Genomic DNA, 17,220 nt, shown 5'->3' with positions numbered 1-17,220 from the left:
CAAGGTCTTTTCCCCAAGGTAGGAGAGTCCAAAACTAGAGGGCATATGTTTGAGGTGAGAGGGGAATGATTTAAAAGGGCCCTGAGGGGCAACTTTTTCACGCAGAGGGTTGTGCATGTATGGAACGAGCTGCCAGAGGAAGTGGTGAGGCTGGTACAATTATCTTTAAAATGCATCTGGCTGGATACATGAATAGGAATGGTTTAGAACCATAAGAGCCATATGCTGGCAAATGGGACTAGATTAATTTCGGATATCGGTTTGGCACAGACGAGTTTGACCAAAGGGTCTGTTTCCGTGCTGTATGACTAATTGTCTTCGGTGAAAGCAGGAGTGTGGTTGTGAAAACTGGACTTTCAGAGCAACTTTCAAAGATTTTTTTGCCCTTACTGGGAGCAGAAGAAATTACAATGAAATATTTGATTTGTGAGAGAGCAACTGAGTGAGCGTGGACATTTGGGATTTTGGTGGAAAGTGGGAATTCATTGCACTGTGGGGATCAAGCCCTCCTTATCCAGTCATTTCAGCTGGTGGATGAGACTCGGCAGTTCATGCAGACAGTCAATCCAGATAATATTTTATAAATTCCTGCTTTGGAAATAGAAACAGTCTGAGTCAAGACTGAGATACAGGCAAACTCTGACCTCATACCTTTAGTGCATTGTCTGAGCTGAGATGCCACCTTTTGTTGTAAAGCCTTATGTTATCTTGAGAGGGTGCCTTACAGGAAGTTCTGGGATTTACATATTAATGATCCCTGCAATCCATTCTAAAAGATGAAAGACTTAACAATCCAGATTTGACCGATATATCATTTCAGTGGCAGGCCACAAATGTCTTTCCATAAATTCTGTGCCTTATGGTCTTATTCTCCACAACCACCTGATGAAGGAGCAGTGCTCTGAACGATTGTTCTTCCAAATAAACCTGTTGGACTATAACGCGCGTTTGTGTGATTTTTAACTTTGCCCAGGTTAGGGTGGATTATGCTAAATTATGCATAGTGCCCAGGGATGTGCAGGTGAGGGTGGATTGGCCGTGTTAAAGTACCCATCGTGCCCAAGGAGGTGCAGGTTTGTGTGGGTTAGCCATGCTAACTTACACGTAGTGTCCAGGGATGTGCAAGGTAGGGTGGATTGGCCAAGGGATATGGGCCAAGTGCTGGCAAATGGGACTAAATTGATTTACAATATCTGGTCAGCATAGACGAATTGGACCAAAAGGTCTGTTACTGTGCGGTATACCTTAATGACTCTGGCTTTCTACTAAGGTTTGCCACGTCTCTTCTGTTCAGTTTCTCTCTGGTGTCTGTGTTAATACCTTGATGTGTCTGGTTATTCCTCAAGCTGCATTCCCGATTCATCCTGAATTGACACATTTTGTTTTGCTTCCCAAAATCAGACCTGCTCACTCTCAGTAGTATCCCAATGTTGTGAAAGATGTTAACTTTCAGGTGGAGTTATCCAATATGTAAGTCTTGACGTTTTTGCTGTTCTGATCCTGAATCAGCACCTTCAGGAGAATTACTTGGAGCGGAGTGAGAACAGAGAGGGGGAGAGGGAGAGGGGGAGAAGGATGTTGCTTTCAATTTTGTGGAATAACAAAAGAAAAGAATGCTCCATAGCTTGTTCTGAATTTCTACCCTGCATTGACAGTGATGACTTTTATAATCTCTTTTTTCCAGAGTATTTGAAGATCCGAAGACAGAAGTTTCAAAATGAACAGATGAAGGCCTTATGCCCGAAATATTGACTCTCCTGCTCCTTGGATGCTGCCTGACCTGCTGTGCTTTTCCAGCGCCGCACTTTTCAACACTGACTCTTCCCCATCTGCGGTCCTCACTTTCACCTCAATATCTGACAGTCACTCAATCGACTGGGACAGCCACGATTTTTTTATTACAATTCTGTGAGAAGGAGCAAAGCTTTTTGGTTCCTATTTCAGTACATTTTCATTATCAGTGGGTCTGGATGAGAGACCCTACTGTTGCTGCGCACTGAGTGTGGAGCCTGAAACTGTTATCCGGCCTGGAAAGAGGAATTCACAGCAGTGAGGGGCAGTACATGCATTTACTTGTGGCTGAAGCTTCGGACATGGAGAAACCGTGGAAGTGTGGTAACTGTGGGAAAGGCTTCCGTACTCCGTCTGACCTGGAGATTCATCGGCGCAATCACACCGGGGAGAGGCCGTTCTCCTGTCCCAAGTGCGGGAAGGGCTTTACCCAGGTCTCTGCCCTGCTTAGGCACCAGTGGATCCACACGGAGGAGAGGCCTTTCAGCTGCCCTGAGTGTGGGAAGGCCTTCAGCGATTCATCCTCCCTACTGACCCACCGGCGAGTCCATACGGGAGAGAGGCCCTTCAGCTGCCCCGAGTGCGGGAAGGCCTTCAGCAATTCCTCCACCCTACTGAGGCACCAGCGGGAAGGCCTTCAGCCGTTCCTCCAATTTGCTGACCCACCAGCAGGTCCACACGGGGGAAGAGGCCCTTCAGCTGTCCTGATTGCGGGAAGGCCTTCAGCTATTCCTACTCCCTGCTGAGACACCAGCGGGTCCACACGGGGGGAAAAGCCCTTCAAATGTTCCGAGTGTGGAAAGGCCTTCAGCGATTCCTCCTCCCTGCTGACTCACCGGCGAGTCCATACGGGGGAGAGGCACTTCAGCTGCCCTGAGTGTGGGAAGGCTTTCACCCGCTCCTCCCACCTCCGGAGCCACCAGCGACTTCACGTGCCATCGCAGGGGGATTGACAAAGCGACTGCCGAGTGCCGTTATCGACTGGACTATTAACCCAGTTCTGGGATCTGTTGGGTTTGAATACCACCGCGGCAGATGGCGGAATTGGAATATGGTCAGAATCTAACGATGAAACCATTTTCTGTGGGGTGGGGGTGGGGGGGGCGGTGGGGGTGGGGGAGAGAAAACAGGTACTGCATCGTTTCATCAACTTTGTAAAGGTTACTGGCTGCACTGCGAGGTGTGGGCTGTGTTCACTCAACTCTTATCTTTAAAATTGAGATTAGCTAAAATGATATATTCAGAAACATCATTGAAGTCTAAACGCATTTCAATTTTTTAAAAGAGCTGCTGAAATCTTTCTGAAACTTGCACTGGAATATGTGCAGTTAGGCCACAGCTCAGGACAGGCTGTAAGGGGTGAATGACCTATTCCTCATTTTGTGAAATTGGTTTCAACTATGTAGACATAGTTATAGAGTTGTAGAGCCTGAAACAAACCCTTCAGTCCATACCTTAAATGAATCTAGTGGCCCATTTGCCAGCATTTGGCCTATGTTCATCTGTACCCTTCCTATGCATATCCCCATCCAGATGCCTCTTAAATGTTGTAATTGTACCAGCCTCCACCACTTCTGCTGGCAGTTCATTCCATACACGCACCACCCTCTGAGTGAAAATGTTGCCCCTCAGGTCCCTTTCCCCACTCACCTTCAACCTATGCCCCTTTAGTACTGGACCTTGGGTATTCACCCTATCCATGCCCCTTACAAATGTCTATAATTTTGAGGAGAAAATGAGGACTGCAAATGCCAGACATCATTTTCCACCGCCCCCCCCTCCCCCCCCCACTTTATCCCAGTCCCGTGCCTTCAACTCAGCACGCCCTCTTGACCTGTCCATCAACTTTTCAATCTATCAGCTCCACCCACTTCTCCAACCTATCCATCGCCAAACCGTTACTACCCGATGCCTGGAGGAGGAACACCTCATACTCTGCCTTGCAACCCTGCAACCACACAGGACAAATGTGGATTTCAACAGTTTCCTCACCTCCCCCACTTTATCCCAGTCTCAAGCCTCCAACGTGGCGCTGCCCCTTCTGACCTGTCCATCATTTTTTCCTATCTATCTGCACCATAATCCCCTTTGAACCATCATCTTGCCACCCCAACCCCCACCTCACACACACATATATATATACACACACACACACACCTACCTTCATCTACCTGTGGCATTCTCAGCGACCTTGTCCCCCTACCCCACCCTCTTACCATTTATCTCTCAGCACCCCCGGCCCACAAGCCTCGTTCGTGATGAAAGGCTTATGCCCAAAACGTCAATTCTCCTGCTCCTTAGCTGCTGCCTGACCTGCTATGGTTTTCCAGCACCACACTCCCGGCATAATTTCAAGGTAATTGGAGGAAGGTTTCGGGGAGATGTCAGAGTAGGTTCTCTACTCAGATAGTGGTGGCTGTGTGAAATGCACTGTCAACAGTGGTAGTAGAGTCAGATACATTAGGGACATTTAATCGACTCTTGGATAGGTACATGAACGTTAGTACAATAAATGGTATGTAGGTCAGTCTGATCTTAGAGTAGGATAAAGGGCCGGTACTGCATCGAGTGCCGAAGGGCCTGTACTGTGCTATATACCTAAGTAGAGTCAAAAGTTTTGTTTTATCAGCAGTCCAGTCAGATCCGAGCAAACCAAGGACATGCAGGTCATACTGCGCTTAGACAGAGTGAGGCATACAGGGTTACAGCTGCACAAGAGATGCGCAGAAGCAACATTAGATTTCAAATTGGAGAGCACCATTCAGCATCTAATAATGGCAGGGAAGAAGCTATTCTTGAACCTGTTGGTACATGTGTTCAAGCTTCTGTATCTTCTGCCTGACAGAAGATGGTGCAAGAGATCATTCCCGGGGTGGGAGGGGTCTTTGAGGTTGGTAGCCTTTCCATGACAATGAGAAGTGAAGATGGATCTCATGGGTGGGAGGTTGGCTTCCGTGATGGACTGTGCTGTGCACACCACCTTCTGTAGTTTCTTCCGGTCCTGGGCAGAGCAGTTGCCATAGCAGGACGTGATGCACCCAGATTCAATGCTTTCTGTGGTGCATCTGTAAATGTTGGTGAGTGTCATTATGGACATGCTGAATTTCTTGAGCATCCTGAGGAAGAAAAGGTGTTGTTGTGCCTTCTTGACCGTTGCATGGGTAGGTTTAGATATTTAGCCACTCCTTTCTCATTCTTACTGACTCCTTTACTTGATGCAGTCACACAGTCAGTTTCATACCTTGTGCTAATCTCTTTTGAAGGTCTTCTTCAGAAGGATAAAATATTATGAGGGGCAAAGGTAGTGTACATACATAATATGAAATCTTTAAACTTGAATTCATTTTAAAGAGCACAACAACGTATTTATGGTAAAAATGGGTAAACTTAACAGGTTTTATGAAGGGTGAAAGTGGGAAGTATGTGGAGGTGCATGTTAAAACAGGACCGAGTCTGCATGGCTTTGACAACAGGAGGTCATGTCTGACAAATCTATTAGGATTCTTTGAGCAGGTAATGAGTAAGTTAGACAAAGGGAGAGCCAGTGGACGTGAGCGATTTGGATTTCCAGAAGGCCTTTGACAAGGTGCCGTGCAGGAGGCTGCTAAGTAAGATAAGTGTCCCTGGTGTAGGAGCAAGGTACTGGCACGGATAGAGGATTGGCTGACTGGCAGAAGGCAGAGAGTTGGCATAAAGGGGTCTTTGGAGTTCCAAAGGGGTCCATGCTGAGAATGCTTGGACAGGCCAGGAGAATGGTCAGAGAAGGGGCAGATGGAATACAATGTGGTAAAGTCTGAGGTTATGCACTTTGGTGGGAAGACCAGAAACAGAGACTCTTCTCAAAATGGGAAAGGCTTCGTAAATGTGAAACAGAAAGGGATTGGGGAATCCCAGCTCAGGGGGAGGATTGTACCATTCATTCGGGGTGGTGTAGAAAGGATCGTACCATTGAGACCTTGGAGGATTGTACCCTTAATGGCTGTGGGGAGTAAAGGATTATACCATTCAGAGGGGGACGATTGCATCATTCGAAGGTGGAGGGGTGTGGAGGAGGAAAAGGGGCGGGGAGGATTGTACCATTCACATCACGGGGTGTGGATTATACCATTCACAGGGAGAATTATTTATTTTTATTTTTCAGAATTTCCAGGATACAGGACATATGCCAATTTTCCCCACCAGAAATCGACTGAAACTGGGTGCACTAAAAAAATCCAGCAGGAAGATTATCAGTAAAAAGGTCTCGTTTCGGTCATAGCAGTTATAGACTCAGAGTCACACCGCACAGAAACAGACACTTCAGTTCAACTCATCCATGCCGACCAGATGTTCCAATCTGGCCCAGTCCCAAGTTCCAGCATTTGCTCCATATTCCTCTAAATCCGAACTATTCAACCTTTTAAATGTTGTAATTGTACCCACCTCCACCACTACCTCTGGCTACTCATTCCATACACGCTCTACCTTCTGCGTGAAAACGTTGCCCCATGGTTCCTTTTTAAAATCTTTCCCCCTCTCATCTTAAATTTATACCTTCTAGATTTGGACTCCTCCATTTCGGGGGGTAAAAGACCTTGGCTATTCGCCCTATCCGTGATTTTCATGATTTTTTAAACCTCTCAGGTCACCCCTCAGCCGCCTCCACTCCAGGGGGAACAGCCTCAGCCTAGTCAACTTCTCCCTATAGCTCAAATCCTCCAACCCTGGGAACATCCTTGTAAATCTTTTCTGAACCCTTTCAAGTTTCACAACATCCTTCCAAGAGGAAGGATGCCGGAATTGTACACTTATTCCAAAAGGGTCCTAAACATTCTCCTGTACAGCCACACCATAACCTCTCAAATCCTATACTCAATACTCTGACCAATAAAGGAAAGTATACCAAACACCACCTTCACTATCCTATCTACCTGCAACTCCACTTTCAAGAAACTGTGAACCTACTCTCCAAGGTCTCTTTGTTCAACAACACTCCCTAGAACCTTACCATTGAGTGTAGATGTGCTGCTCTGATTTGTTTTTCCAAAATGCAGCACCTCGCATTCATCTAAATTAAACTCCATCTGCCACTCTTCAGCCCATTGGCACATCTGATCAAGATCCCATTGTAATCTGAGGTAACCTTCCTCGTTGTTCACTACACCTCCAATTTTGGTGTCATCAGCAAACCTACTAACTATACATCTATGTTCACATCCAAGTCATTTGCATAAAAAAATACAGAAAGGAGTGGACCTAGCACCGATCCTTGTGGCACTCCAGTGGTCATAAGCCTCCAGTCTGAAAAACAACTCTCCACCACCACCTTCTACCTTTGAGCCAGTTCTGTATACAGAGGGCTAGTTCTCTCTGTATTCCATAAGATCTAACCTTGCTAACCAGTCTCCCTTGGGGAACCTTGTCAAACACCTTACTGAAGTCCATATAGATCATGTCCATTGCTCTGCCCTTATTAATCTTCTTTGTTACTTCTTCAAAGCACTCAATCAAGTTTGTGAGACATGATTTCCCATGCACAAAGCCATGCCGACGATCCCTAATCAGTCCTTGCCTTTCCAAATATGTATAAACCCTGTCTCTCAGGTTTCACTCCGACAACCTGCCCACCACCGATGTCAGGTTCTCTGGCTTTTCCTTATCACCTTTCTTCAATAGTGGTACCACGTTAACCAACCTCCAGTTTTCTGGCACCTCTCCTGTGACTATGAATGATACAAATATCTCAGCAAGGGTCCCCACAATCACTTCCCGTAGCCTCCCACAGAGTTCTCGGGTACGCCTGATCAGGTCCTGGAGGTTTATCCACCTTCGTGTTTCAAGACATCCAGCACCACCACCTCTGTAATATGGACATTTTTAAAGATGTTATAATCTATTTCCCTACACTCTATATTTTTCATGTCCTTCTCCAGAGTAAACATTGATGCAAAATACTTGTTTAGTATCTCCCCCATCTCCTGTAGTTCCACACATTGGCTGCCTTGCTCATCTTTGATGTGCCCTATTCTCTCCCCAGTGACCCTTTTGTCCTTAATGTATTTGTAAAAACACTTTGGATTCTCCTTAACCCTATTTGCCAAAGTTATCTCATGTCCAGTTTTTGCCCTCCTGGTTTCCCTTTTAAGTATACTCCTACTACCTTTATACTTTAAGGATTCACTCAATCTATCCTGTCTATACCTGACATATGCTTCCTTCTTTTTCTGACCCAAACAATCAATTTCTCCAGTCATCCAACATTCCCTACACCTACCAGACATTCCTTTCACCCTAACAGGAATATACTGTCTCTGGATTCACGTTATCTCATTTCTGAAGGCTTCCCATTTTCCAGCCGTCTCTTTACCTGCAAACATCTGCCCCCAAACAGCTTTTGAAAGTTCTTGCCTATTACTGTCAAAATGAGACATTCTCCAATTTAGAATTTCAACTTTTAGATCTGGTCTATCCTTTTCCATCACTATTTTAAAATTAAGAGAATTATGGTTGCTGGCCCCAAAGTGCACCCCCACTGACACCTCAGTCAGCTGTCCTGCCTTATTTCCCAAGAGTAGGTCAAGTTTTGCACCTTCTCCATAGATATATCCACATACTAAGTCAGAAATCTTTCTTGAACACGCTCAATAAATTCCTCTCCATTTAAACCCTTAAACCTATGGCAGTCCTGGTCTATGGTTGGAAAGTTAAATCCCCTACCATAACCATATAAGGGGAAATGAGTTTAAAACTGGGCACAATCCTCCAGGTGCAGTTTCAGCAATGCTATGTTTGGTTGCAACAACACTTCCTTCCCTTTATGTTCTATTCCTTTAGCGATAAAAGCGAATGCTGCATTCACTTTCTTACTTATCTACTGTACCTGCATGCTAGTTTTCTGTGACTCATTAATGAGGATACCCAGATCCCTCTGCACCAGATCACCCCAAACCCTCTCTTAGATAATAGGTTGCTTTGCTGGTTTTGTTTTTGATCAAAATGCATGACCTCACACTTATCCACCTTAAACTCCATCTGCCACATTTTGGCCCACTCTCCTAACCTATCCAGATCCATTTGTAAGGTTCATATATCCTCATTGCAATCTACCATCACGCCTATTTATGTGTCATCCACAAATTTGGCAAATGAGCCTTTTATACGTGTATCCAAGTCACTAATGTAGATTGTAAATAGATGGGGTCCAAGGACCCAACCCTGTGGCACCTGACTAGTTACTTCTTGCCATCCAGAAAAAAAAACCCATCAATTTGGACTGTCTGTCTTCTGCCCATCAGCCAGCCACCTATCCAAGCTGATAAATCAGCCCATATCGCATATGATCTAACCTTGCAAGTTAACGCTTTCTGTGGCACTTTAGCAAATGCCTTCTGAAAAGCCAGATATATTACATCTACAGGACCCTTATTATCCACTTGTTACATCTATGAAGAACTTAGTCAAATCTGATTTGCCCATCATAAAACCATGCTGACTCTGATGGATAGAGTTTTGACTTTTCAAACGTCCTGATATTGCTTCCTTGATAATGGACTCTAACACCTTCCCAACAACAGATGTTAAACTAACTGGTCTGCAATTTCCCACATATTGCCTGCCTCCCTTTCTGAATACAGGCATTACATTAGCATTTTTCCAATCCACTGGAACCATAAGATCCTAAGATATAGGAGCAGAAACTAAGCCATTCAATCATGGCTGAAACGTTTCTCAAATCCATTCTCCCGCTTTCTTTGATCACCTTGACAATCAAGAACCTACCTATCTCTGTATTAAATTAACTCAATGAATCTTTCTCATGTCCAGGGAATTTTGGAATATTGTAACTAATGAATCCACAATCTCCACTGCCACTCCCTTTAGTACCCTAGGATGTAGGCCATCAGGCCCAGGGGATTTGTTTGCCCTCAATCCTAACAGTGTACCTATCGACGTTGATTGTTTAAGTTCTACCTTTTCTATAACCTTTGACCTGCTCGTTCCAATACGAATGGTACTGCCGTCCTCTAACGTGAAAACTGAGGAAAAGTATTGATTTAGCAGCTCTGTCATTTCAGTGTTCCCCTTATTAACTCACCTGCTTCACCTTCCAAGGAACCAACATTTACTTTAGCGACACTGTTCCCTTTGGCAGACCAACAGAAGCTTTTGATATTTTATGCTAGGCTTCTTTCGTAATTTACCTTACCTATTTCTATTCATTTTTGAAAATCCCTTTGTTTGTGTCTGGAAGTTTCCCGATGTTTCAGCTTTCCAAAGGTCTGGAGTAACATTCCTGAACAGGCTGGGGGCGGGGAAAACCAACCCCCATTGTCCCCTATTGGTGGGTGGGCTCCCCAGCCACGCCCCCTCCGTTGGTGACGACGTCGTCGGGACCACGCCCCCTGTGTTGGCGCATGTGCAGTGTCGGTCCCGCGGCCGGACAGAGGCAGTGTTACTGAGTGTGGGAGAGGAATGGCGCCGGCGGCTGAAGGAAGAAGAACAGGAGCCGCTGGAAAAGCTGAGCAGGTCCGGCAGCTCGTGTCGGGAGGAATGTGAGGAGGTGTTTCGGGTCCGGGGATCCTCCTTCAGAACAGGACCAGGTTTCAGGAACATCCCGGGGAGGTCGCCAGGCCCGAGCGCCAAGACCTGGCTCCTGCCCCCGGGGAGAGGAGACAGTGAGACAGGGTAGGATTGGGACCCGCGGGAGGAGGGAGACTGGGGAGTTTATAAACTCCTAGGGGGAGGCTCAGGCCTCCAATAAAAGCCCCACAGGCCCAGTGTTTACTTCACCGGCGAAGAAGCTCTCGGGTTGCCCGGGCAACCGGCCGCCAGCTTTGTGAGGGTCAGGCGCCTGTTGTCTTGGGACGGGGTTGTTGGATTGTTGTATAATATTGATCTCCTCTGTGCTTTTAATCTTGAAGATTTTTAAAATGTACATTGGCTTCAATTTCTGAATTCTAAGTACAGAAGCAAAATATAAACATCTCCTTACATGTATCCCAACATGTGCATAGGAGCCAAAACTGCCTCAAGATTTACTGAGGTGCTGAATCAATAGCTCTTTCCCTTTTGATTAATGAAGGTGGTGCCCAGCAGACTCCTGTACACAGCCTGTTCTGTCAGCCTTTATGGGAAAGATAGGATAGCAAAACCGAGACACCCGTGTAGCCAAGTAATCTGAAGTCACACTTTGGTGTTTTAATCGCCTCAAATGCATGCCATTCAGAATAATATCAAGGCTAGAGGGGTACCAGGCTCCCCAAGATAGCCAGGATGGATAACATACAGGAGAGCTGAAGTGTTATCCTTATCAAGCCTGTAATGTCTTCACAAATCTCTAACAAGTTAGTTAAATTCAGTGTCCCCGTCAGAAATCCCATGCAGACTCTTCCTAATCAATCCACCTTTCTCCATGTGACTACTAATTTTGACCAGAATAAGTATTACTGGAAGCTTCTCCACCAAATTTAAACTGGCAGGTGGGACTAGATTGGGTTGGGATATCTGGTCGGCATGGACGGGTTGGACCGAAGGGTCTGTTTCCATGCTGTACATCTCTGTGACTCTATAATTGCTGAGATTAACTTTACAACCTTTCTTAAACCAGGCTGCAATGTTTGCAATTCTCCAGTCTTCTGGCACCTCCTCCAAGTCCCTTCCTTCAAGATTGTTGGATGCATTTCATCAGTGCCTTGTCAAACTTCAAGGACCAAATGCTTATCGAAGACTTCTTTCATGTAAATTTTGAACTCTTGGGAGGTCATGTTGCGGCTGTACAGAACATTGGTTAGGACACTGTTGGAATATTACGTGCAATTCTGGTCTCCTTCCAACGAAAAGATGTTGTGAAACTTGAAAGGGTTCAGAAACGATTTACAAGAATGTCGCCAGGGTTGGAGGATTTGAGCAAGAGGGAGAGGCTGAACAGACTGGAGCTGTTTTCCCTGGAGTTTTGGAGCCTGAGGGATAACCTTATAGAGGTTTACAAATTTATAAGGGCCATGTATAGGATAAATAGACAGTCTTTTCCCTGGGTTCAGGTCTGTTTCCATGCTGTACATCTCTATGACTCTGTTGGTTGCATCTGTAAGATCCTGAATCAGCACCTTGAGGAGAATTAGAGTGGAGTGAGAACAGAGGGGGAGAGAGAGTGGGATGTTGCGTTCAATTTTGTGGAATAACAAAAGAAAAGTATAATCTGCAGAAAGTAGAATTGCTTGTTCAGAATTGTTACACTGCACTAAGTGTAATAACTTTTGTAATCTCTTTTTACAGAGTATTTGAAGATCTGAAGACGGAAATTTCAAAATCGCCTTATGTCCGACGCATTGACTCTTCTGCTCCTTGGATGCTGCCTGACCTACAGTGCTTTTCCAGCGTCATACTTTTAAACTCTTGACTCTCCAGCATCTGCAGTCCTCACTTTCACATCAATGTCTGACAGTGACACTGGGACATCGGGACTGCAATGATTTTTGACTGTGATTCTGTGAGAAGGAGCAAAGCGTTTGCTTCTGGCTTGAATACATTTTCAGAATCAGTGGGACTGGATGAGAGACCCTACGTTGCAGCGCAGTGAGTATGGAGCCTGAAACAGTTATACAGCCTGGAAAGAGGAATTCACGGCAGGGTGGGGCTGTACCCACGTTTGTGTGCAGCTGAAGCTTCGGCCATGGAGAAACCCGAGGAATCCCGCCCCGTGAAGAAACCGTGGAAATGTGGCGACTGTGGGAAAGGCTTCTGTGCCCCGTCTGCTCTGGAGACTCATCGGCGCAGTCACACCGGGGAGAGGCCCTTCAGCTGCCCCGAGTGCAGGAAGGGCTTTACCCAGGCACCTGCCCTGCTGACCCACAGGCGGGTCCACACAGGGGAGAGGCCTTTCAGCTGCCACGAGTGTGGGAAGGTCTTCAGCAATTCCTTCGCCCTGCTGAGGCACCAGCGAATCCACAAGGGGGAGAGGCCACTCTCCTGCCCCGAGTGCGGGAAGGCCTTCAGTGATTCCTCCCACCTGCTGACCCACCGGCGGGTCCACACGGGGGAGAGGCCCTTCTGCTGCTCCGAGTGCAGGAAGGCCTTTACCCAGGCCTCTGCCCTGCTGATCCACCAGCGGCTCCACACAGGGGAGCGGCCCTTCAGCTGCCCAGAGTGCGGTAAAGGCTTCAGCGATTCCTCCACCCTGCAGACCCACCAGCGGGTCCACACAGGGGAGAGGCCCTTCAGCTGCTGTGAATGCGGGAAGTGCTTTACCCAGGCCTCTGCCCGGCTGAGACACCAGCAGTCCCACACCGGGGAGAGGCCCTTCAGGTGCCCCGAGTGCGGGAAGGGCTTTGCCCGGGCCTCCAACCTCCAGACCCACCAGCGGATCCACACGGGGGAGAGGCCCTTTAGTTGTCCCGAGTGCGGGAAGTGCTTTACCCAGGCCATCACACTTCAGAAACACCAGCAGGTCCACATAGGGGAGAGGCCCTTCAGTTGCCCCAGGTGCAGTAAGGTGTTCACCTGCTCCTCCCACCTGCAGAGGCACCAGCAAGTTCACGTGCCATAGCAGGGGCATTGAAGGAGTGACGGCTGAGTGCCATTATCGACTGGAGTATTAACCCAGTTCCAGGGCCTCCTGGGTTCGAATCCTGCTGTGGCAGATGGTGAAATTGGAATTCAGTCAGTAATCTGGAGTTCCAAGTCTAATGATGAAGCCATTTTTGGGGTGGAGGGGGAAGAAAACCCCCATCTTATTCACTCACGTCATTTTTCGGGAAGGAAACTGCCGTTGTGGGAAAGGATTCACTCAGTCGTCCCAGCTGCATCCTTTACCCTGTCTGGCCTATGGTTGACTCTACACTGCCTTCCACCGCCCCCCCCCCACCCCCACTCCCTTCTCTTCCCCACTGGGCCCCTCCCTCTCCCCAGCAAATGAACAGGGAGAAACCTACTTGGATATAGAGTATACGTTGAAATTGCTGAATGAGGCAATACTTCCTACAGGTTAAGAAAGGGAGTGTGTGCACTTTGACTTTGAGCTGTTTTTAAAAAAAAAGCTACTTTTTCCACGCCTTTTTGCTGGGGGGAATCTGAAACTGTAACAAAGTTGTGTCACAATAAAGGGTTACCTGAACTTACCGCCAGGCTCAGACTCTCTTTGAAGGCTTTGAGCTTCAAATGGTTTTTGTTTTAAACCTGTTGATTTCTTTCAGCCTCCTGCACTAAGTTTCCAATGTCGTGTATCAGATGGAGCAGTGAATGAGTAGCTAGTATCGTTGGAAATTGCAAATATTTCAGGAGTGCAGGTACTGTTTCGTTTTATCGGCATTGTAAAGTTTACTGGCAGCACCAGGAGGTGTGGGCTGTGTTAATTAGAAATGATGTGGAGTTGCTGGTGTTGGACTGAGGTGGATAAAGTTAAAATCTACACAACTCCAGGTTATAGTCCCAACAGATTTATTTGGAAGTGCTAGCTTTTGGAGCGCTGCTCCTTCATCGGGTAGCTGTTGAGCAGGATCATAAGACATAGAATTTATGGCCAAACATTACAGTGTCATGCAGTTGATAAGATTTCCTGAACCAGTCCAGTTGCAGTTCAGTCTTTCATCTTTTAGAATGGGTTGCAGGTTTCGGTTCATTAACATGTATATCCCAGAACTACTTTTAACTCACATTACTCTTTGGAATGTCAGTGTGGACATTTTGGGCCAAAGGGCCAGTTTCCATACTGTAGGGAATCAAATCTAATCTACACGCACACACATTGGAGAGGGCAGGGTGAGACTTGTCTTTCACTTTGCAGAAGGTGGGAGGTTCTGGAAGCTGTGATTCAGGGTAAACACACGCTGGAAGACCTTTGGCTCAGAGAGATGGAGTTGGAAGCCAGGCTGCAGACATGTCACGGGGAAAGTTAACCGGACACTTTATTCCAGAAGATGGTCATTCCCCTCTGGACAGAGCCTTCTGATTAGGTCATTGGACAGGGTCAGAAGGGTGAGAGTGTGAATCACACAGGTAAAGGGGATCTGAGATTGGGCAGTGGGGAAGAGCTAACTGGCTGAGTGGTGGGAGGGGGGGGTGCTGGGGGTAAGGGGCAGAATATTGACAGGTGATTGTCGTCTTTCTCTGCAGTTAGCAGCAGGAGGCCAGATGGCATCAGTGTCTGTCTGGTATCAGGTTCAGGAACCGACGTGCTCAGGACAGGAGAAGTGGGAAAGGGAGGCTGCAGTGGGTGTGGTCCATAAATCTCAGGAGGGGAGAGCTTCTGCTGAGGGCGCATGAGAAGTCAGAAGCTATGAAAACAAAGCAGAACATCAAAGCTCTGGGTGGCATGGTGGCTCAGTCGTTAGTACTGCTGCCTCACAGTGCTGGGTTTGATTCCAGCCTCAGGTGACTTTGGTACATTGTCCCCCTTGTGTCTACGTGGGTTTCCTTCAGGTGCTCCAGTTTCCTCCCACAGTCCAAAGATCTGCAGTTTCGGGTGGATCAGCTGTGCTGAAGTGTCCAGGGATATGCATTTTCGGGTGCGTAGGGTATGGTAAGTGGGTTGGTCTGGTGGGATGCTGTTTGGAAGGTCAGTGTGAGGTGAATGGGCTGAATAGCCTGCAGGGATTATGTGATTCTACTGCTTTAGCCATTTGTATATTGAGAAATGATTACTGTGGTCCTGGGAAAGGTGGGATTTATAGTGTCACTGTCCTCTGTCCATTATCTTTCTGTCCCCCTGTCCATTTTCTCTCTCTTGACACCCACCCTCAGCTCCCCCCCCCCCCAACCATTCTCTTTCCCCACCACCTATTATTTCTCATGCCTCCATCCCTCTTTGATCGCTGTATCAAGCCCTTCTAAGAAGAGAGAGACAGATGATGATGACTACCTGGGAGATGGGGGTGCACAAGAAATGGCTGATCTTTAACATTGAGCATAGCTACTCAAACAACATTAAAGCATGTTCAATTCTATTTTTAAAAAAGCTGCAGGCATCTTACTGAAACTTGCGTTGAAACATGTGCAGTCTGGCCACAGTTGAGGACAGGCTGGAAGGGGTGAGTTGCCCATTCTAATATTGTCAAATTGGTTCAGACTATGAAGAAATAGAGTCATGGAGCATGGAATGAAACAGTTTGGTCTGTGCCGATCAGATATCCTAAATTAATCTACTCCTATTTGCCAACACTTGGCCCAAACCCTTTAAACCTTCCTATTCGTACACCCATCCAGATGCCTTTTAAAAGTTGTAATTGTACCAGCCTCCACTCCGGCAGCTCATTCAATACATTTGCCATCCTCTGCGTGAAACAAGTTACCCCTCAGGTCCCTTTTAAACCTTTCCCCAATCACCCAAAACTAATGTCCTCTAGTTCTGGCATTTCTTGAGATAAATTAAATGTCTCATGTTTTTTCTCATCCTTTGGTCCCTCATCTTTCCCCACTCAACCTAAACCTATGCCCTCCAGTTTGTGACTCCCCTAACCAAGGGAAAAGATGTACAAAAGTTGAGCAGCCAGCCAAAATGCAAAAGGAATACAATGTTGAGCCACAGGAGGGAAAAAATTGTGGTTCAACTTTTTTTTTCCTCCGATTGGCATTTAGAACATAGAACAATACAGCACAGAACAGGCCCTTCGGCCCACGATGTTGTGCCGAACATTTGTCCTAGCTTAAACACCCATCCATGTACCTATCCAATTGCCGCTTAAAGGTCACCAAAGATTCTGACTCTGCCACTCCCACAGGCAGCGCATTCCATGCCCCCACCACTCTCTGGGTAAAGAACCCACCCCTGACATCTCCCCTAACATCTCCCCTATACCTTCCACCCTTCACCTTAAATTTATGTCCACTTGTAACACTCTGTTGCACCCGGGGAAAAAGTTTCTGACTGTCTACTCTATCTATTCCTCTGATCATCTTATAAACCTCTATCAAGTCACCCCTCATCCTTCGCTGTTCCAACGAGAAAAGGCCTAGCACTCTCAACCTATCCTCGTACGACCTATTCTCCATTCCAGGCAACATCCGGGTTAATCTTCTCTGCACCCTCTCCAAAGCTTCCACATCTTCCCTAAAGTGAGGCGACCAGAACTGCACACAGTACTCCAAATGTGACTTAACCAAAGTCCTGTACAGTTGCAACATCACTTCACGACTCTTGAATTCAGTCCCTCTGCTAATGAACGCTAATACACCATAGGCCTTCTTACAAGCTCTATCCACCTGAGTGGCAACTTTCAAAGATCTATGAACATAGATCCCAAGATCCCTCTGTTCCTCCACTAAGAACCCTACCGTTAACCCTGTATTCCGCATTCTTATTTGTTTTTCCAAAATGGACAACCTCACACTTGGCAGGGTTGAACTCCATCTGCCACTCCTCAGCCCAGTTCTGCATCATATCTAAGTCTCTTTGCAGCCGACAACAGCCCTCCTCACTATCCACAACTCCACCAATCTTCGTATCATCTGCAAATT

At 46.8% G+C, this 17,220-nt stretch overlaps 1 protein-coding gene across 3 annotated transcripts; it reads left to right on the top strand.

The window, feature by feature from the left end:
- The first annotated feature begins 10,239 nt into the window (after positions 1–10,239).
- On the top strand, positions 10,240–13,877 carry LOC148142947 (uncharacterized). Of its 3 annotated transcripts, none has more exons than XM_087973908.1 (2): positions 10,240–10,296; positions 12,046–13,877. In XM_087973908.1, the coding sequence occupies exon 2, from the start codon at positions 12,443–12,445 to the stop codon at positions 13,313–13,315; it is 873 nt and encodes a 290-aa protein (XP_087830034.1). In that variant the 5' UTR covers positions 10,240–10,296; positions 12,046–12,442; the 3' UTR covers positions 13,316–13,877. The 3 variants fall into 3 exon arrangements, with proteins under 3 accessions (XP_087830034.1, XP_087830035.1, XP_087830033.1); XM_087973909.1 differs by lacking the exon at positions 10,240–10,296 and adding an exon at positions 10,306–10,322; XM_087973907.1 differs by lacking the exon at positions 10,240–10,296 and adding an exon at positions 10,331–10,455.
- Positions 13,878–17,220: the final 3,343 nt, after the last annotated feature.

The sequence above is a fragment of the Chiloscyllium plagiosum genome, unplaced genomic scaffold (genome assembly GCF_037043375.1).
Source record: "Chiloscyllium plagiosum isolate Xiang-an unplaced genomic scaffold, Cpla_swu_hap1 HiC_scaffold_27, whole genome shotgun sequence".
NCBI lineage: Eukaryota > Metazoa > Chordata > Chondrichthyes > Orectolobiformes > Hemiscylliidae > Chiloscyllium > Chiloscyllium plagiosum.
Note: the sequence above shows the minus strand (reverse complement) of the source record. Positions and strands in the feature narration are given on the sequence as shown.